The 21321-nt window shown below is 45.2% G+C and overlaps 1 protein-coding gene across 2 annotated transcripts in view; it reads left to right on the plus strand.

The window, feature by feature from the left end:
* qars1 (glutaminyl-tRNA synthetase 1) overlaps positions 1-21321 on the plus strand; it is a 106773-nt gene that overhangs the window by 34899 nt on the left and 50553 nt on the right. For both annotated transcript variants that reach the window (XM_068052214.1, XM_068052215.1), the window contains exons 8-13: positions 3047-3118; positions 7545-7630; positions 9912-9998; positions 11826-11925; positions 18160-18238; positions 20294-20402. In XM_068052214.1, coding sequence (XP_067908315.1) covers positions 3047-3118; positions 7545-7630; positions 9912-9998; positions 11826-11925; positions 18160-18238; positions 20294-20402 — 533 coding nt within the window. The remainder of the gene's footprint in view (positions 1-3046; positions 3119-7544; positions 7631-9911; positions 9999-11825; positions 11926-18159; positions 18239-20293; positions 20403-21321) is intronic.

A 21321-nucleotide genomic window follows, 5' to 3' on the forward strand; every position in this document is an offset into this window, starting at 1 on the left:
CAAAGGATGGTAAAAGTGTGGAACTCTCTCCCACAAAAAGCAGTAGATGCTAGCTTAATCATTTTAAATCTGAGAGTGATAGAGTTTTTGCTAGCCAAGGGTTTTAAGGGATATGGAGCCAATGCGGGTGGATGGAATTAGGATAAGATCAGCCATGCTCTCATTGAATAGCTGAACAGGCTTGAGGGGCCGAATGGTCTTCTACGATTCCTATCCTCAATTTTCATCCTTTCATCATTGGTGGCCGTGCCTTCAGCTCCCTTGGCACTAAGCTTTGGGATTCTCTCCCTGAACCCCTCTACCTCTCTCTCCTCTAAGATGCTCCTTAAAACCTACCTCCGACCAAGTTTTTGGTCGTCTATTCTAATATCCCTTTATGTGACTTGGTGTCAAATTTTATTTGATAATGCTCCTGTGAAGCAACTTACAATGTTTTACTGTGTTAACGGGTGCTATATAAATGCAAATTGTCTTCAGGAGGTGAGGGGAGAAATTAGTTTTTTTAATGCATTTGTATCGATTGTAATCTAGCCTGATTCTTGAGTTATTGAGATTACATTAAATTTTACAGCACAGAAATAGGCCATTCAGCCCATCTGCTCCGTGCCAGTGTTTATGCTCCACATGAGCCTCCTCCCACCCCTTCTTCATCTCACTCTATCAACATTTCCTTCTATTCCTTTGTCCCTCGTGTGTTTATCCAGCTTCCCCTTAAATATATCAATAATAATCACCTCAACCACTCCCTGTGGTAGTGAGTTCCACATTCTCACCACTCCCTGGGGAAAGAAGTTTCTCCTGAATTCCCGATTGGATTTATTAGTGACTGTTTTATATTTATGACTCCTAGTTCTGGATAAGTGGAAACATCCTCTCTACGTCTATCCTATCAAAACCCTTTCTAATTTCAAGGATTGCATTGCAATCTCTGAGGTTTTTCTGATGTACTAAGTAACCACAGGGATGCAAATTTCTTATGGGATATCAGCCCGTGTTACAGTTGCCTTAGTGCCAATCCTGTGCTTCATTGAGTCCTAACTTGTTATGAGGCGCATTGTGTTAAGCACGCAGAAGCTCCCATTCAGCCACCTAATGGTGCCAAGGGGAAGGGATGGAGGGGGAAACATTTCTTGTAGAATTTACATTAGATACGAGCGGGCCTCGATAGATAACCCCTTCCCCTTAGCCCTGCACATTTTTCTAATTCAAGGATATTAGCTCCCAGTGCCAGCCCATGCACGTTTGTGACGATGAATGACCATCTAAACACTCCAGGAGCTGACGAGGGTTTGTACCAGACTGACCTGTTTGACGGTCATGCACAATTGTCCGGAATTTGTGGTTTTGGCTCTGTCCAGTGGCCTGAGCTTTCTCCAGCTGTTAGCAGCTGGCTGCAGTGCTCATGTGCCCCCTGGTGGCCATGTCTGCAATTGCTGGCTGCAGCAAAGTCTCTCCATCACACCTTTTTTTTTAAAAGTGAATTTCTCTATAGTTGCTGAGCTATGTCACAAAGAAAGATTTCCCCCAAAAAAAGAAAAAAAACATTGCATATTATGTGTGTATATTTATGTGTGACACTTCCTCAGGGAAGTATCCTTGGCCCAGCCATCTCCAGCTGTTTTATCAATGAGCTTCCCTCTATAATAAGGTCAGGAGTGTGGCTGTATGCTGACAGCTGCTCTGTGGCAGGACTTGTGATGTCCAGGCTTGGGAATGGCGAATAGTATTTGCTCTAATTCACTGTCAGGCTATGACCACGTCCCCATGACGTTCAATGTCATCATCCATTACCAAAGCCCTCCCGCCAGCAACATCTTGATCAGAAGCTGAACTGGACCAGCCATATCAACACTGTCGCTACATGAGCAGGGCAGAGACTGGGTACTCAAAGCCTTTCCACCATCTACACGGCACATGTCAGGAGTGTGATGGAATACTCTCCACTTTCCTGGATGGATGCAGCTCCAACAACACTCAGGAAACTCAACACCATCCAGGACAAAGCAGCCTGCTTGATTGGCCGCCCTGCCACTGATCTTTAATACCCACCCCCTTCATTGTTGGTGCAACATGACTGCAGAGCATACCGTCTACAAGATGCACTGCTGCAACTCAGCAAGGTCACTTCAACAGCACTTCTCAAACCTGAGACTTCCACTACCGGCACAAACACGATGGGCCGTACTGCTCACATCCCAGGAACAAACTTCTTTTTAAAAAAAAAAACAGTTAATGTTTCAGCTTGAAGCTCCATTAGAATTTGTCTGCACCCAAAACATTAGCCTGACTTCTCTTTGAGAAACTGACTGCTGCATCTTTCCAGCAAGTTCTCTTTTTAGTTCAGATTTCTAGCATTTGTCAGGTGTCTTTGTCTTTGCTTGGCCCCATAGTTTTCAGATTTTTCTGTATGGGTGACTTTACTCCTGGCATTTGCTGTACAAATTGATGTTCTGTTTGGGGCCTTCTGCCCTAACGTCTGAACAACTGTGTCAGCTGCTCAAAGGAAATCAGAAATGTATTTTTACTTGTACAGTCTAAATCAAATAAGCTTCTCAGCAGGCAACAAAGATAGAAATGCTTCAGCGTATTACCGGAAGTAGTGTAGGGTCAGCAATCTAAGATGATCAAAGGATTTGATCAGGTAGGCAGCGAGAGCTATTTCCCCTGATGGGGGAGTCCAGAACTAGGGGGAATATAATCTTCAAATTCGAGCCAGGCCATTCAGGGGTGATGTCAGGAAGCACCACTTCACACAAAGGGGGATGGAAATCTGGAACTCTTTTTGCCTCCCCCCCCCCCCCCCACCCCACCAAAAAACTGGTCTGGGGTTCAGTTGACAATTTCAAAACTGAGCTTGATGGATTTTTGTTGGATAAGGGGATTAAGGGTTACAGGACCAAGGCGGATAAATGGAGTTAGGATACAGATCAGCCATGATCTAATTGAATGGTGGAGTAGGCTCAAGGGACTGAATGGCAGTAGCATTATTACAGACTAAACTAGCCTGGAGTATCAAAGTTTGTTTTTCCTCTTCTGTTGCCTGCAGGTGAAGTGAAGGTGGACTCGGCCTCTCTCATGGAACAGCTGCGTGGAGAAGCAATGAAGTTCCACAAGCCTGGTGAGCAGTGGTGCCTGTTATATTCCTGAAAGTCAAGTGGTGAAGGAAAGAACTGGAGCCAATCTTTACACACTTTTATATTTATTTACAGGGAATACACATTACAAACATGTATCTCCTAACCCAATAGCCACAGTTTCTGTGTCTACTTGTAGGAGCACAAGTGAATCCCCAGTTAATGCTCACCACGTGCATACAAGTAACAAATTCCCTTCTCTCAATAAAAATTAGAGTTTATTTGTGCAAACAAAATTTCAAAACAAATTAAATCAAAGACATCCATATTCTGTACAAAGTTTTACATTGTGAGACACCCTGCCTCAAGGACCCCTAACAATCTCTTCCTACATGCATTTCTTTTCGTAAAACAATCAGACAGTTGATGACTTGCAACCGCCCATTTAATTTTAGAGATCTCCTTTCTCTCCAACATTTGTTTCAAGCCAGCAAGGTCAATCCATAACCTTTTCTCCCTCACACTTTTTGTAAAGCGTACATTACCTCACAATGAATGATTATCTACTTTTTTTTATTCTTTCATGGGATGTGGGCGTCGCTGGCAAGGTCAGCATTTGTTACCCATCCCTAATTGCCCTTGAACTGAGTGGTTTGCTCGGCCATTTCAGAGGGCAGTTAAGAGTCAATCACATTGCTGTGGGTCTGGAGTCACATGTAGGCCAGACCAGGTAAGGATGACAGATTTCCTTCTCTAAAGGACATTAGTGAACGAAATGGGTTTTTATGGCCATCGATGATAGTTTTGTGGCACCATTACTGAGACTAGCTTTCAATTCCAGATATTCATGAATTAATTGAATTTAAATTCCACCAGCTGCCATATTGGGATTTGAACCCATGTCCCCAGGACGTCAGCCTGGGCCATAACATTCAATGGGTATGCTACCTTCTGACAATAGAATCCCAGATCCACTGCCTCCACAAGAGCCAGTGTTTCAGCAGCCAAAGTGCTTTTAACAACCCTTTTTAGTTTCTTAGCTTCCCAAGCTAAAAGACAATGTTTCCCATTCTTGTCCATCAGAAATATTGTGAAACCAGCTGCACTGGAATACCTATAAGGAAGATTAGCATGTGAAGCATCGCTAAAAATGATTAGCTTCATGTTCTTTGGGTCTCTGTAGGATGGGAACTTAAGTACGCACTTATCCAGATTTAATTTTCTTACTGTTCTGTTTGCCCTTAAAACATTTTCTCCTTTAGGGTTTTAGTCTGTTCCTATTTTATAGGTGCACAAGTGAATCCCCAGTTAATGTCCGCCACTTGCATACAATAAAACACCATTAATATACAATTAACAGTGTCCAGGCTGTGGCCTGGCATTGTGCTGCACTCTGGCAGTGGAACAGCATGGAGTTCCTGGCACAGCAGTAGGTTACTGTGACGATGGGAGTGTCTACCTGTTAGGTGCATTTCTGTTTGCAATGGGGCTTTCACATTGGTTTTTTGTGCTGCTTTCCAAGGAAAAATGTTACAAATGTTTAAAAATCAGAGCTTGAGTCACTGAGCCAAATATTCATGGAGCCTGAATCCAGGGAGAAAAGAGGACATGAGGGAAGCCTCCTTTTATTTAAAACAAAGAAACCCCACAGGGGCCAGGTACAGACCAGCTATTGGAATATCACATGACAGATCAAAGGGACAGTCTTTTTAACATTTAAAAATGGAATGGTTTGAGTATCCCATAATCATACAAAGCTGTGTCTGATCTGCAACAGTGACTCGGGCTGGAATTTTACATTGTGGCAGAGGCCCCGCCCACCATCTTATCAGTCAGTGGCCCCGCCCACCAGCTGATCACTCAGTGGCCCCGCCCACCAGCTGATCACTCAGTGGCGAGCCCACTTCCGCCGGGCCTGGAGGCTGCGCTGCAGTTTTGCATGGCCCAGATCCTTAATTGGCCTCGGTCGGGGTTTCCACCCCTCTGAGGCAGGAAGCCCCACCTCCAAGAGCTGCCCGTCAATCAGAGCGCAGGCAAATCCTCAATCCCGGTAGCACCAGCGGGAGCGGTGACCACTACTGGGACTGAAGCCAGCACAGCCATGATGGGCCGAAGGGCCTGTTTCTGTGCTGTATAACTCAAAGCAGAGGACGATGGACACCAGCGTGGGAATAGGAGAGTGAGTATCGGGCCTAGCCGGGGACAATTGTCTGGGCCCCGGTGAGGAGGGTGGGATTAGGAGAGCAGGGCAGAGGAGGTAGTTTTAGCAGGGGCTGGTCCTTGCTGTTGGGGGGTCCTTGTGTGGGGCACAGGGTGCCCGATCAGGAGCCGCCCGCCTCCCCCCGCCCCCCACTCCCCCTGAGCTGTTTGCCACCTCACCCGCCATTGGTAAAATAGCAGCGGGGGAGGAGATGTATGTAGCCACCAGGCACAGCGCCCCCTGCCTCCCACTCGATTTTATGTCCCCCCACGCCTCCCATCCTGTTCCTGGGGGGGTGGGGTCGTAAACTTCTGCCCCACTTCAAAAGTACTCATTGGCTGTAAAGCGCTTTGGAACGTCCTCAGGTTGTGAAAGGCGCTATAGAAATGCAAGTCTTTCTCTTACACTGAAGACAAACTTGTGGAGTTGAGGTTACAATCAGATCAGCCAGGATCTTGTTGAATGGCGGAGCAGCTCAAGGGGCCAATTGGCCTACTCCTGCTCATTCCTGTGTTCCTGGGGCCAGGCTGGGCAATGGAGCAGTTTATCATTCACAATACAAAGTTAGTATGTCCAACACACAAACCACTTTTAAATGCGCTGCACATTAAAATGTGAAACTCTGCTACCTGTCTCAGCAGGGTATATTTCTGTTGTGTCTGAATGGGGGAGAGGAAGAGCAAGGCCAGTGCATTCAGAGTGCATGCAGAAACGTTTGGGAGAGCAGAGATTTCTTCATCTCCCTGGTATTCACACCGTCATTTCTGTGGGTGGGGGGTGCTGGTGGGGAGGGGTAATCTTGCTGGTCTTCAAGCTGTGGGAGCAGGCTGTACTCTGGTTCATCACTCAGATGGCTGCTCCTGTGTTCGCAAACCATTCACCCACATCACAGTTGTAAACATCCCTGTCCTCTCCACGTACTCATGCGCTCTCCACCACGAGCCATTGTTTAGTGATCAAGAGCACAACCCTGTCTAATATTTTATTGTCTCCTCCTTGCACTGTTGATATAGGGATATGGGGAGAGTGTGGGACAGTGGAATTAGTTTGGGATTGATACAGGGCTCTGGGGAGAGAGCAGGGCAGTGGGATTAGTTTGGGATTGATACAGGGATATGGGGAGAGTGTGGGGCAGTGGAATTAGTTTGGGATTGATCCAGGGCTATGGAGAGAGAGCAGGGCAGTGGGATTAGTTTGGGATTGATACAGGGATATGGGGAGAGAGTGGGGCAGTGGAATTAGTTTGGGATTGATACAGGGATATGGGGAGAGAGTGGGGCAGTGGGATTAGTTTGGGATTGATACAGGGCTCTGGGGAGAGAGCAGGGCAGTGGGATTAGTTTGGGATTGATACAGGGATATGGGGAGAGTGTGGGGCAGTGGAATTAGTTTGGGATTGATACAGGGCTCTGGGGAGAGAGCAGGGCAGTGGGATTAGTTTGGGATTGATACAGGGATATGGGGAGAGTGTGGGGCAGTGGAATTAGTTTGGGATTGATCCAGGGCTATGGAGAGAGAGCAGGGCAGTGGGATTAGTTTGGGATTGATACAGGGATATGGGGAGAGAGTGGGGCAGTGGAATTAGTTTGGGATTGATACAGGGATATGGGGAGAAAGTGGGGCAGTGGGATTAGTTTGGGATTGATACAGGGATATGGGGAGAGAGTGGGGCAGTGGGATTAGTTTGGGATTGATACAGGGATATGGGGAGAGAGTGGGGCAGTGGGATTAGTTTGGGATTGATACAGGGATATGGGGAGAGAGTGGGGCAGTGGGATTAGTTTGGGATTGATACAGGGATATGGGGAGAGAGTGGGGCAGTGGGATTAGTTTGGGATTGATACAGGGATATGGGGAGAGAGTGGGGCAGTGGGATTAGTTTGGGATTGATACAGGGCTATGGGGAGAGAGCAGGGCAGTGGGATTAGTTTGGGATTGATACAGGGATATGGGGAGAGTGTGGGGCAGTGGGATTAGTTTGGGATTGATACAGGGATATGGGGAGAGAGTGGGGCAGTGGGATTAGTTTGGGATTGATACAGGGATATGGGGAGAGAGTGGGGCAGTGGGATTAGTATTCGATCCAGCAATGAGCAGGCAGAAACACAATGGGATGAATGGCCTCCTGTGTTTTTCACTTGTGTGGTTCTCTGGTCACATGACCCTTGGTATCCTGAGCAGATTTTCTATAACTCTGAGTCTGATCCCAGATTGTTACCCAGATTGTTCGGACTCGAACTATGGAATGTGTTTTTTGTTCTTAATTAAAGGTGAAAATTTTATGACGGAGAGTTACACTGTCACTGCGAACACCATGGACCTGTTGCGGAAACATCTGGAAATTACAGGAGGCCAGGTATGTGGCTTTCACTCAACCAGCCGAAGCTGCCTCCTGCATCTCTCAGCCAGTCCCTCACTAGCTAACCTCCTGGGATGCCATTTTTTTTCATGGGTTGTGGGTATTGCTGGCAAGGTCAGCATTTGTTGCCCATCCCTAATTGCCCTTCAGCTGAGTGGCCTGCTGAGCCATTTCAGAGGGTAGTTAAGAGTCAGTCACATTGCTGTGGATCTGGAGTTACACTTAGGCCAGACTAGGAAAGCTTGGCAGATTTCCTTCTTTAAAGGACGTTAGTGAATTAGATGGGTTTTTACGACAGTCGACAGTTTCACAGCACCATTATTGAGACTAGCTTTCAATTCCAGATTTTTATTAATTAATTGAATTTATTAATTAATTGAATTTAAATTCCACCAGCTGCCATGGTGGAATTTGAACCAGTGTCCCCAGGACATTAGCCTGGGCCTCTGGTTTACTAGTCCAGTGACATGACTGCTACGTCTCATCCATTGCAGCTGTTACATATCCTGCTGCCACCCCCTCGTCAGTGCCTCACTCCGTTGTGTGGAGCCGTGTGAAACCAGCCCTGTGTTGATTGTTTTTTCAGTGGCCAATATCTTCCAGAGTAAAGCCTGAAACCAGGAGCATTGCTGCTGTATCCAGGGCCTGTGAACAATTCTACATTTGCGATATGTTGCTGGAGTTAAATGAGGAGGGTTTTGAGGAGGCTCATTTGGAGCATGGACCAGTTGGGCTGATTGATTGTTTCTGTGCTGTGAATACTATTGATAGCAAGAGTTGCAGGTCCTCCATTTTACATTGTGGGCCAGTGACTAGGAGATGATGCCCTGGGGAGACCATTGCTCCCTGGGTAGAGTAACCAAGCTGCTGGTAGGTTGTTGTTACAGTGGTCTTCAGTCAGCCTGTTGCAGTATGGTCAGTGTATCGGGCACAAGGAGCCATAAACTTGGCACATGTACTCTGAGGAAGGGAGGAGGAATACTTTCACAAGCTTATTTAAATGTGGAAGGGGTGATTGGGAATGATTGAGTCACAGCATTTTCCAGGGATTCACCTGTAGAAGAAAGATATTTCAGGGTTTGATGAAAACAGGTAAATGGGGCTGTAGGGGTTGCATCACCACAGGCACAATAGGCTGAATGGCCTCTTCCTGTGCAGAAATCCATGCTGTTTCCTGACAGCTTCCTGTCGCTTTGCTCCTACAGTGAGGCAGTGTGACAATAGGGCAGAGAGAAAGCAGAAAGGAGCTGGGAAAAGATCAGATATTGTGCTTGCTTTGCCTTTCAATTTGCTCTTCCCTCCTGCTGCTGGTGACACTAACACACTGACATTACCAAGTGTACATTTCTGAAACGTGAATCTACGCCAGTGGTTCTTAACCTTTGTTGTCCGTGAGGAAAAGACCCCGTGGACTACCTACCAGCCCGACACCACCCCATTTCACTGACCACTGCAAAAAAAATGTCATCAGAATTAATAGAAAGAATGGCACTGCATTTGATGAGACACCAACGAGGTGATGTTTGGTTCCAAGCTGCAGAGCTTCAGTCTCATGTCAGGCTCCACATTCAGCCGGTTCGTCCTCTTTGTTTTCAGCCCCACAAGTGTTGAAAATCTGATCTCGCAGTTGTATGTTGTAACAGGAACATAAATCTTGCTTATAAAACTACGTTATTGTTGCTTGTGCTTACGGTGTCCCGAGCGCGCGCGAGCTGGTCTGGTTGTGTGACGTCACGCGAGTGGTGGGGGTCAGGGTCCTGGCCTCTTCTCTCTACGGCCATGGAGCAGACTTTTGAGAAGCACTGTTGTGGACACTAAGTGGCGGACAGGTGTTATTCCAGAGCCTGAATCTGGCCACAGGGATGTGCTTCCCAAAGTGGTCACTGGTTGGTGAGCGGCAGGAACTGCTGATATTCCTGTTGTATTTTCATCTTCGACCCAGCTCCAAAAGACCGACTGCTACCTGGTAAAACCGACACGATGACTGTGTGTCAGCACTCTCGCATCTGATTTGTCCCAACCAACCAGGTGACTCTTAATGTATTGACAACGCCATCCGATAAGATGCCGGTATTTACATTATATCGGCAGTCCTGAGAAACCCCCTCCCCCCCCCCCTTGGCACTGCGTCGAAAGCTTGGCACACACGTTTTGAACTACTTGTCTGATGGGGTTACATTGGTGCCCAAATATTTTGAGAGCTGAGGAATCATCGCTGTGAGTGGTTTTATTCTGCCAGTTAATTATTGTTCCTTTAAATTCTCTCACCTTTTCATAGGTGCGAACACGGTTTCCACCAGAACCCAATGGCATCCTCCACATCGGCCACGCAAAGGCTATCAACTTCAACTTCGGCTATGCCAAGGTGAGTGTCCCCTTGGAGCAGTTATTCTGTACTGCAGTATGTTGAGAACTGCTGGGAATGGGCCTGGCCTGTCACAGGATATTCTCCATCAGATGCACCCATATCCAAAAACAAACGTCAGTCACAGAATTGTTATATTGCTGAAGGAGGCCATTCGGCCCATCATGTCCGCACTGCTCTCCGAATGAGCAGTTCACTTAGTGCCGTTTGCCCCCACATTCTCCCCGTAACCCTGCACATTCTTCCTTTTTATATAACTGTCTAATTCCCTTTTGAATGCTTCAATTGAACCTGCCTTCACCACACTGTCAGGCAGTGCATTCCAGACCTTAACCACTCGCTGCGTGAAACAGATTTTCCTCATGGCGCTTTTGCTTCTCTTACCAAATACTTTAAATCTGCCCCCTCTTGTTCTCGATCCTTTTACGAGTAGGAACAGTTTCTCCCAATCTGTTCTGTCCAGACCTCTCATGATTTTGAATATCTCTATCAAGTCACCTCTCAGCCTTCCATTGCAACTGATTCTTCACCTCAAATGTTCCCACCCCAGCAGCAGACTTACCCATCAGTACTGTACGCCAGTGTTATACAGTGACAGACCTGTCCCCGCCAGTATTGTACCCCAATGTTATACAGTGACAGACTTGTACCCACCAGTACTGTATCCCATTGTTATACAGTGACAGATCTGTATTCACCAGTACTGAATCCTAGTGTTATACAGAGACAGACCTGTACCCCCCCCCCAGTACTCATTTTCAGTGTTATACAGTGACAGACTTGTACCCACCAGTACTCTACCCCAGTGTTATACAGTGACAGACTTGTACCCACCAGTACTGTACCCCATTGTTATACAGTGACAGACCTGTACCCACCAGTACTGTACCCCAGTGTTATACAGCAATAGACCTGTACCCATGATGACTGTACTATAACAGCATTACCATTGTTGAATCCACCACCATCAACATCTTGGGGGTTACCATTGACCAGAAACTTAACTAGATCAGACATATAAATACTGTGGCGACAAGAACAGTTCAGCGGCTGACAATTCTGTGCTGAGTAATTCACCTCCTGACTCCCCAAAGCCTGTCCACCATCTACAAGACACAAGTCAGGAGTGTGATGGAATACTTTCCACTTGCCTGGATAGATGCTGCTCGAACAACACTTAAGAAGCTCGACACCATCCAGGACAAAGCAGCCCACTTGATTGGCACTCTTTCCACCACCTTAAATGTTGATTTGATCCTCGACTGGTGCATAGTGGCAGCAATGTGTACCATCTACAAGATACACTGCAACAACTCGCCAAGTCTTCTTCGACAACACCTTCCAAACCCATGACCTCTACCACCTAGAAGGACAAGGGCAGCAGATGCATGGAAACACCACCACCTGCAAGTTCCCATCCAAGTTACGCACCATCCTGACTTGGAACTATATCGCCGTTCCTTCACTGTCACTGGATCAAAATCCTGGAACTCCCTTCCAAACAGCACTGTGGGTGTACCTACACCCACATGGACTACAGGGTTCAAGCATGTGGCTCATCACCTTCTCAAAGGCAATTAGAGATGGGCAATAAATGCCTGCCTAGCCAGCGATGCTCAAATCCCACAAATGAATGAAAAATGACCTGATTCTAAACTGCTTCTCTGAACCCCATGCTCCTTGTGCTTTGAAGAACTGCAGCAACTTTCTGGTGAAGTGCTCAGTCACCTTTCCTCTCCCTATCACTTGGCAGTTCCCTCCAGGGCCAAGGGCTAAAAGTGCTCTATAATTACAAGCTGTATTTACCCACATTAACATTGCTTACAGGCAAATGATGGAATCTGCTTCCTTCGCTATGACGATACAAACCCAGAGAAAGAGGAGGAGAAATACTTCCGGGGCATCAAGGACATGGTGGAATGGTTGGGTATGTTCAGGGATGGGCACAGCTGGGCAATAGTTCTAAGTGAATCCAGTCGTGTTTTTATGTCAAATTTCTATCAAATTGTTTATTGTGTTGATTTGCAATAGTTTGTTTCTGCGCTGTTTCTTATCAGTGCAGTCAGGCCACTGATGCCGAGCGGTCAAGCTCCTGATCCTGAATATTAGACAGAGCTTCATGCTCCATCTAATCCATTGTGGCCTCTTCCTCCGTTGTGTGGTTTGTAGTATCTTTTTCCTGAGTTGTTGGGGAAAAGTTTCAGTAGTTTTAGAGACACCAAGCGCCCAAGTGATTCCTATATGTATAATGCCAGTGAATGACATGCAGGCATTTTAATTGAGTGGGGTGTTTCATGTTGAGTCTAATTTTGTCTCATTCGGTGCATTTCCCAATTAGAGGTGCTGGATGTGATTCGCCAGAGCAATCCCGGTGATTTTCTGTTTCATTCACCTATTGTCAGCCAGGTCGTACAGATAAGGGATTGAAACTGGGCCTCTGTGACTCAGTGCTATTGTTTCTGATGGTCAATCCTACTAAGCTATCAGGGGAGCTACAGGTGATCTGAATGGCAGGATGTCACTGCCTCACATTAAAATAAAAGCAAAATGCTGCGGATGCTGGATATCTGAAATAAAAACAAAGTGCTAGAAATACTAAGGTCTGGCAGCATCTGTGGAGAGAGAAACAGAGTTAACGTTTCAGGTCAGTGTTCTGGTAAAAGGTCTAAATAATAAACTAAATAGTGGGGGCAAGGGATCAAATTTGGGAAGATGTGGTAAATCAGAGTAGAGACGAGGCAAGAGAGAAAGGTGTTAATATGGGAAAAGAAAAACAGACCGTGACAGTAAGGGACAAAGAATACAAATCTAAGAGTAAATCAGTCAAGGCTAGGCGTTACAAAAATAATAAAAGGACCAAACAAAAGGCTCTGTATCTGAATGCATGTACCATTCAAAACAAAACAGATGAACCGATAGCCAAATAGAAATAAATAAGTACAATCTGATAGCTATTACAGAGACATCGCTGCAGGATGGCATAGATTGGGACCTGAACATTGAAGGGTACATGACATTTAGGAAGGGTAGGAAGCGAGGAAATGATGGAGGGGTGGCTCTGTTCAGTAATGATGGTATTAGCACATTAGAGAGGGATAATGTAAGTTCAGGAAACCAGGATGTAGAAGTGGTTTGGGTAGAGATGAGAAATCATAATGGCAAGAGGTCATTCGTGGAAGTGGTGTACAAGCCTCCTAACAGTAACCACACAGTAGGACTGAGTATAAAAGAAGAAATAATGGGAGCTTGTCAGAAAGGTACAGCGACAGTCATGGGGGATTTTAATTCTGCATATAGAATGGAAAAAACGGATGGGCAAAGGTAGCCTAGATGGGGAGTTCATAGACTGTTTTCAGGATAGTTTCTTAGGATAGCACGTTCTGGAGCCAACCAGGGTATACTGGACATGGCATTATGCAACAAGATAGGATTAATTGATGACCTCACAGTGAAGGTGCCCCTAGGTAACAGCGACCATAATATGATTGAATTTTACATTCAGTTTGAGGGAGAGAAGAATGGGTCCAAGACCAGTATTCTAAACTTAAATAAGGGCAATTATGAGGGCATGACAGCAGAGCTAGCTAAAGTGAACTGGCAAATTATGTTGAGGGATAGGTCAATAGAGATGCAGTGGCAGACATTTAAGGGGACATTTCAGAATTGTTGCGACCGAGGTGGGAGGAGTGCACTGTCTTTTCTAGTCCCACTTCTAAACGGGTCACAACGTGTATTTAAAAAAATATTTACCCAGCTACCGATTCGGTCAATCACATACTCTGCTCTTTATCCCAGAATAAAGTACACCAACCAGGTTTCTTTAATAAACAACAAAATTATCAGTTTGTTATAAACAAAGCAAAGCATTAACACACACATTGAAATATGAAAGTAGCTTTTTTAACTCGGATACATATTGAAAAAATAAAGAAATTCTCTCTGCAAAACTCTGTTGCAAAAAAAGCAAAAAAAATACTTTGGCCAAATACTTGCTAATTCTTGAAGAGAGAAAAAGAAGTTATGGAAAGATGTCAGTTGTCTCTTTTGGTCTGGTGTCTGAGTACATGTAGATGGGTCACTGGGGTCTTTTCTGGGGCAGTTCTTTTCAGGCGGCGTCGAGAATTAATCTGGCAGGATTTTTCCAGCTTCCCAGGAGAAATGTGGCACCAAGGGTTTCGGTTATCACACTGAATACACAGGGTTTTTTCAAAGATAGGAGGAAAGAGGAGCTGACACACTGGACCTCAAGGTCTCTTAAAGAGGTGCAGGAAAGATGAGCTGGGTGTTTTTTCCTTAGCAGGCTGGTCTTCAACTGATTATCAAACACTGTCCACACCCCAACTGAACCAAAACAATATTCTCAGAAGCGAAACCCCAAACAGCCAGTCCTGACCCTCATAAATCTTGACATGTCACTTCTATGTATACATGTTCCCCAGGTCACCAAGGTTTCTGTTGTTTATTTATCGTAAGGCATGTGACATCCAGTAAAGGTCGTTTTCAAACATATCTCAGTGTCCTTTCAGTGAACTGTCAACGACAAAACAGAGTCCAGCATCTATGAAATCTTCAGTCTTCCAAAATTGAATCCATTTCCACCATTTAAATGAGTCCTCAAAAAATTTAACAAAAAAAAAGAAGCACTTTTCATAACAGAATGCACAGAATAGATACATTCCAATGAGAAAAAAAATTCCAAGGGGAGGACCCACTATCCATGGTTAACTAAAAAAGTTAAAGATAGTATCAAACTTAAAGAAAAAACAAATAATTACACGACGATGGGAGGCAGGCCAGAAGATTGGACAGAATATTTTTAAAAAGCAAAGAATGACTAGAAGATTGATGAGGGCAAAATTAGAGTACGTGAGAAAGCTAGCTAGAAATATAAAAACAGATAGTAAGAGTTTCTATAAATATTTTAAAAAGAAGAGTTAACAAAATGAGCATCGGTCTTATGAAAGTGAGTCTAGGGAATTAATAAGGGAAAATAAGGAGATGGCAGATGAATTGAAGAGGTATTTTGCATCAGTCTTTACCATAGAGGATACAAGTAACATTCTAAAAATAGCTGTAAATCAAAATGGAAGGCAGGGATGAACACAAGAAAATTACAATCACCAGGGAAGTGGTACTGAGCAAATTGTTGGAGCTGCGGGCTGACAAGTCCCTGGATCTTGATGGATTTCATTCTAAGGTCCTAAAAGAAGTGGCTAGTGAGATAGTTGATGCGTTGGTTTTAATTTTCCCAAATTCCCTAGATTCAGTGAAGGTTCCGTTAGATTGGAAAATAGCCAATGTAACTCCTTTATTCAAAAATGGAGGGAGACAGAAAGCAGGAAACTACTGGCTAGTTAGCTTAACATGTGTCTTAGGGAAAATGTTAGAAGCTATTATTAAAGACATTATAGCAGGGCATTTAGAAAAATTCAAGGTAATCAGGCAAAGACAACATGGTTTTGTGAAAGGGAAATCATGTTTAACCAATTTATTGGAGTTCTTTGAAGAAGTAACATGTGCTGTGGATAATGGGGAACCAGTGGATGCACTGTGCTTAGATTTCCAGAAGGCATTTGATAAGATGCCACATCAAAGGTTATTGTGGAAAATAAAAGCTCATGGTGTAGGTAGGGTTAACATTTTGGCATGGATAGAAGATTGGCTAGCTAGTAGGAAATCGAGATTAGGCATAAATGGGTCATTTTCTGGTTGGCAAGAATTAACGAGTGGTATGTCACAGGGCTCAGTGCTGGGGCCTCAACTTTTTACAATTTATATAAATGACTTGGATGAAGAGACCGAAGGTATGGTCGCTAAATTTGCTGATGGCACAAAGATAGGTAGAAAAGTAAGATGTGAAGAGGACATGAGGCTACAAACTGATATAGAGAGGTTAAGTGAGTGGGCAAAGATCTGGCAAATGGAGTATAATGTGGGAAAATGTGAAATTGTCCACTTTGGCAGGAAGAATAAAAAAGAAGCATATTATCTAAATGGTGAGAGATTGCAGAGCTCGGAGGTGCAGAGGGATCTGGGTGTCCTAGTGCATGAATCACAAAAGGTTAGTATGCAGGTACAGCAAGTAATTAGGAAAGCTAATAGAATGTTATTGTTTACAGCGAGTGGAATTGAATATAAAAGTAGGGAGGTAATGCTCTAGTTATACAGGGCATTGGTGAGACCACATCTGGAGAACTGTGTTCTCCTTATTTAAGGAAGGATGTAAATGCGTTGGAGGCAGTACAGAGAAGGTTTACTCGACTAATACCTGGAATGGGGGGTTGTCTTATGAGGAAAGGTTAGGCAGGCTGGGTTGTATCTGCTGGAGTGTAAAAGAGTAAGAGACGACTTGATTGAAACATACAAGAACCTGAGAGGTCTTGACCGGGTGGGGCGCACGTGCTGGATTTGCTCTGCAGATTAAATGCGGCGGCTCCTTTACATGGCTGTGGCAGCGCCTCGCTCCCTACCCCCCCCCCCCCCCCACCCCCGATGACATGGAGGGGGCGGGCGAGCGCTCTGTCCCCGCCAATGGCATCCAGCGCCACTGCGCAGGCACCGGTGCTATTTTTAAAGGGCTTCAAGCCCTTACATTTCATTTAAAGTTTTAAAGGCACATTGCTTTAAAGTTTATTACAGGTTATTAAATTAATGTTCCCAACTCCCCCTCCCACCAACACCCCCCCCGCTATAAACATACATTTCATTCCTTGCCCTCTTTCCCCCCCCCCCCCCCCCCACAGAAATTCTCACCTTGTGTACCTGAGCTTTCCAACCCCCCTCCACCCCCGCAACATGTTAGAAACTTTTATCTTAACCCCTTCCTATCACCCCCTAGATCAATCAGGTAGGTTTGACCTGTTCCCACCTCCCGCACTGATATACGTACCTCCTCCCCCCTCCCTACCAGTGTTCTGCCATCCATCACTGGTTGGAGATCGGACAGCGTGGGAGTAACGGCCACCGACTGCAATATTGGAGCGGGGCAGCTGGCGACACCAGATAATTCATTCATTTATATTGAGTACCATATTTAAATGTGTCTCCTGTTGCCGAGCGGTGGGGGGGATGGTCGCCACGCGGCCTCACTGCCGCCGGTAATATGGGCCGGGGCCTTCCCAGTGTTGAGGCCTGTGGCGGGCCTTTCCTTGAAGCATTTTTGCCATGACCCCCGATGTCGGGAGGGTGGGGGGTAGATAAAATTCAGCCTGATATTTCCCCTTATGGGAGAATCTAGAACTAGGGGTCACTGTTTAAAAATTTGGGGTCGCCCATTTAAGACCGAGATGAGGATAAATTTTTTCCCTGAGGGTCGTGATTCTTTGGAATTCTCTTCCTCAAAGGCGGTGGAAGCAGAGTCTTTGAATATTTTTAAGGCAGAGGTAGATAGATCCTTGATAAGCAAGGGGGTGAAAGGTTATTGGGGGTAGGTGGAAATGTGGGGTCGAGGTTACAATCAGATCAGCCATGATCTTATTGAATGGCAAAGCAGGTTCGAGGGGCCGAATGGCCTATTCCTGCTCCTAATTCGTATGTTCGTATGCATCTATGTTCGTATTGGACGCATGGCTGTGCTCCACTCTGGGTCTTGACTGACCTCAGTAGCCAGGCCTGCTCCAGGTATGAGTTTGTGTGTCTCAGCCCAGCTGATCCAGAATGAACAAGAGCCCCTTCAATCTGCTGCTGACAACACCTCTGGTGGATGAGGTATGTTGGTTTTGTCCCTGATAACAGTCAATCTGGGTTTTTCTACTTTAAGATAAAAGCAAAGGACAGAAAGAGCCAGTAATGAAATGTAACCACGAAGCACAGAATTCAACACACTTGGCTTAAAATGATCCGTGCCAACTGAATGCTCGCTGGGGAGCTGGGGGACAGAGCTGATTTGAGCTGCTGCTCACTGCAATTAAAACAGAAAGTGCTGGCAATACTTAGCAGCTCTGACAGCATCAGTTGAGAGAGAAACAGAGTTAACGTTTCAGGTCTGTGACTTTTCACCAGAATTGGCAAAGGTTAGAAATGTAATGGGCTTTAAGCAAGTGAAAGTGGGGGGTGGGGAGCGGGCTGTTGGTGGGGGAGAAGAACAAAAGGGAAGGTCTGTGTTTGGGCGGAGGACAGGAGAGATTGCTGCTAACTGCAGTTACTTGATTCTTTTATCAAGGTTACAAGCCATATGCCGTGACTCATGCTTCTGACTATTTTGACCAGCTGTACGAATGGGCGGTGGAACTCATTAAAAGGTGAGTTATAATAGTGATTGCATTATTCTGCATCAAGCCTCCTCCCACTCATCTTCATCTCACCCGAGTCTTTTCTCCCTCATGTGTTTATCCAGCTTCCCCTTAAATGCATCTATACTATTCACCTCAACCACTCCCTGTGGTAGCGAGTTCCACATTGTCACCACTCTCTGGGAAAAGAAGTTTTTCCTGAATTCCCTATTGGATTTTTTTCCTATTCATTGATGGGATGTGGGCATAGTGGCAAGTCCAGTACTTACAGCCACTCATTCCTAATTTCCCTTGCGGTATAACTGAGTGGCTTGCCAGGCCATTTCAGAAGGCAGTTACAAGTCAACCACATTGCTGGGGGTCTGGAGTCACATGTAGGTGACACCGGGTAAGGACAGCAGATTTCCTTCCCTAAAGGACATTACTGAGCCAGATGGGTTTTTATAACAACCAAGTCATTTCATGGTCATCTTTACTGAGACTAGTTTTTTGTTCTAGATTTATTTTCTTTAAATTCCCCAACTACCATGGTGGGGTTTGAACTCGTGTCTCTGGGATCATTAGTCAGGATTACTAGTCCAGTAACATAACCACTATGCTATCATACCTGTTAATGATTTATAATGATTTATCTTATATTTATGGCCCCTAGTTTTGGACTTCCTACAAGTGAGAAAGAAGACATTTTGTGCGAGACTTTTGCTTGGGATTTAACTGGCAAACTAATTTATGAAACATAAAAGAAGCAAATATACTGACACAAATACAACATACATTTTTAGAGTTGTTAAGCTTAGGTCTTTTAATAGCAAGTAATAGTTTGCAGACACTGCACTAAATTATATCCTTTGATTCTCTTTTGTGTTATTTCCCTTTGAAGGTGACAAACACATTGATAAATACATCTTTAAAAAAATGACCTGAACCAAGCAGGTTTAAGCACGTATTAATTCAAAAAGGATTCTAATCAAAAATCTATTTGATCAAATCCCACAGGATGTTTGTATTTGAATTGAGTGGCTTGGCCCCTCCCACAAACAAAACACTGAAATCCTGGGCCAGTTGTACCAACTGGGATATTATTTCTGAGTGACTCTGGTTTTTCAGCCCTGGAATGTGTGACAGAATTAGCCAGTACCATGCTAATTGTTAGCTAACAGTGGTTCAATTTTCACATCCACCCCTGCCTTTCAATCCTCTTCCTCCCATTCACCTTCTCCTCTTCAACTCTCTGCTTGCTGACCTCATCAATCCATCACAATTGTCCAGTGTGCTATCTAACTCCTTTAAAACAACCATCATCACCACCTCCTCAAACAAACTTACCTCCTCAAACAAACTTGCCTCCACCCTGTCCAATTATCAGACTATCTCACATCTTCCCGTCCTCTCCATGGTCTGAGGGAAAGGTGTGGAGTTTTTTAAAGATTGATTCTGGAGATATCCGGTGTTGTTGGCAGTATCTGCACTTGCTGCCTGACCCTAGTCGCCCTGAGAAGATGGTGGTGAGTTTGTGCAACATGGGCGAAGCTAAACAAAATGTACCTAAATTAAAACTATTGTTCAGCATTAACAGTGTGACTAGAGACAGCAGTTCCAGGCAGCTCTATCCCTCCTGGACTGATAGGAGAGGGGAGCAGAAGAGAGTGTTCGCCTTTTGGAAGAAACATTAAACTGAGGCCCTGTCTTCCTTCTCAGGTCAACATAAAATATTCCATGACACCATTTCAAAGAAGAGCAGGGGAGTTCTCCCCGATGTCCTAGGGCCAATATTTATCCCTCAACCAACATCACTAAAACAGATTATCTGGTCATTATCACATGTTTGTGGGATCTTGCTGTGTGAAAATTGGCTACTGTGTTTCCTACATTACATTACAATAGCGACTATGCTTCAGAAGTTCTTCATTGCCCGTCGTACAATTTTGAGGCTCTATAGAAATGTATATTTTTCTTTTCCTTCCTTGAAATTGTGATATCGGGCAGTAAAATTAATCTAGGATTCGTTCTGAGATTTTGAACTATTCAAATTTGAGAATCTCTGTTGCTTTCACTGTCCTGCAGGGATAAGGCGTACGCTTGTCACCAGAAAGTAGATGAAATCAAAGGGCACAACCCACCCCCGTCTCCATGGAGGGATCGGCCCATTGAAGAGTCTCTAATCCTCTTTGAGGTAAGGAGCAGCAGCAACAGAAGCCGCAGCCTCTGCAGGCTAAAGTAACAAGAATTCTGCCACCGGGCGTGGACTCTAAACAAAAAAAAGTCTGAAAACCAGGACATTGGGTAATAGTGGGTGGGGGGGTGCGCGGCCATGTTCGGGTGGGAGGCAGCCATGTCAGTGGGGGGTTGGGGGGGAATGTGGTTGTGTTAGTGGGGGGGGGGGGAGCGTGGCTTTTGGGGGTGGGGGTTGTCAGCAGCTGTAACAGCGTCTCTTGTGTTGTTTAGTCTGGGGATTGGGGGAACTTGACTGATTCACTCAGTCTAAGCCACATTTTGTACCAAGGGACCTCAGCTTGTTAGTCATTGGGTTAGCCATTCAGCCCATCGAGTCCGTGCCAGCTCTCCATTGAACAATCCAATCAGTCCCATTACCTCGCTCTATCCCCGTAGCCCTGAAAGTTTATTTCCTCAAGTGCCCATCCAATTTACTTTTGAAATCATTCTTCATCTCTGCTTCCATCACCCTTGTGGGCAGTGAGTTCCAGGCCATTACCACTCGTTGCATAAAAATTTCTTACTCACATTCCCCCTGCAGCTCTTGCCCAAAACCTTCAATCTGTGTCCCCTAGTCTGCGCACCATCAGTCAATGGGAACAGCTTTTCCTTGTCTACCTTATCTCAGCCTGTCATAATCGAGGAGAATAACCCCAGATTCTCCAACTTAACCTTGTAACTAAAATTCTCCATCCCTGGAACCATTCTGGTAAATCTCCTCTGCACCCTCCGGAGGACCCTCGCTCACATCCTTCCTAAAATGTGGTGACCAGAACTGGACACAATACTCTAGTTATGGCCTAACCAAAGCTTTATAAAGGTTCAGCATAACTTCCCTGCTTTTGTACTCAAAGCCTCTATGAAGCCCAAGATCTCAT

The sequence above is a fragment of the Heterodontus francisci genome, chromosome 19, assembly GCF_036365525.1.
Source record: "Heterodontus francisci isolate sHetFra1 chromosome 19, sHetFra1.hap1, whole genome shotgun sequence".
NCBI lineage: Eukaryota > Metazoa > Chordata > Chondrichthyes > Heterodontiformes > Heterodontidae > Heterodontus > Heterodontus francisci.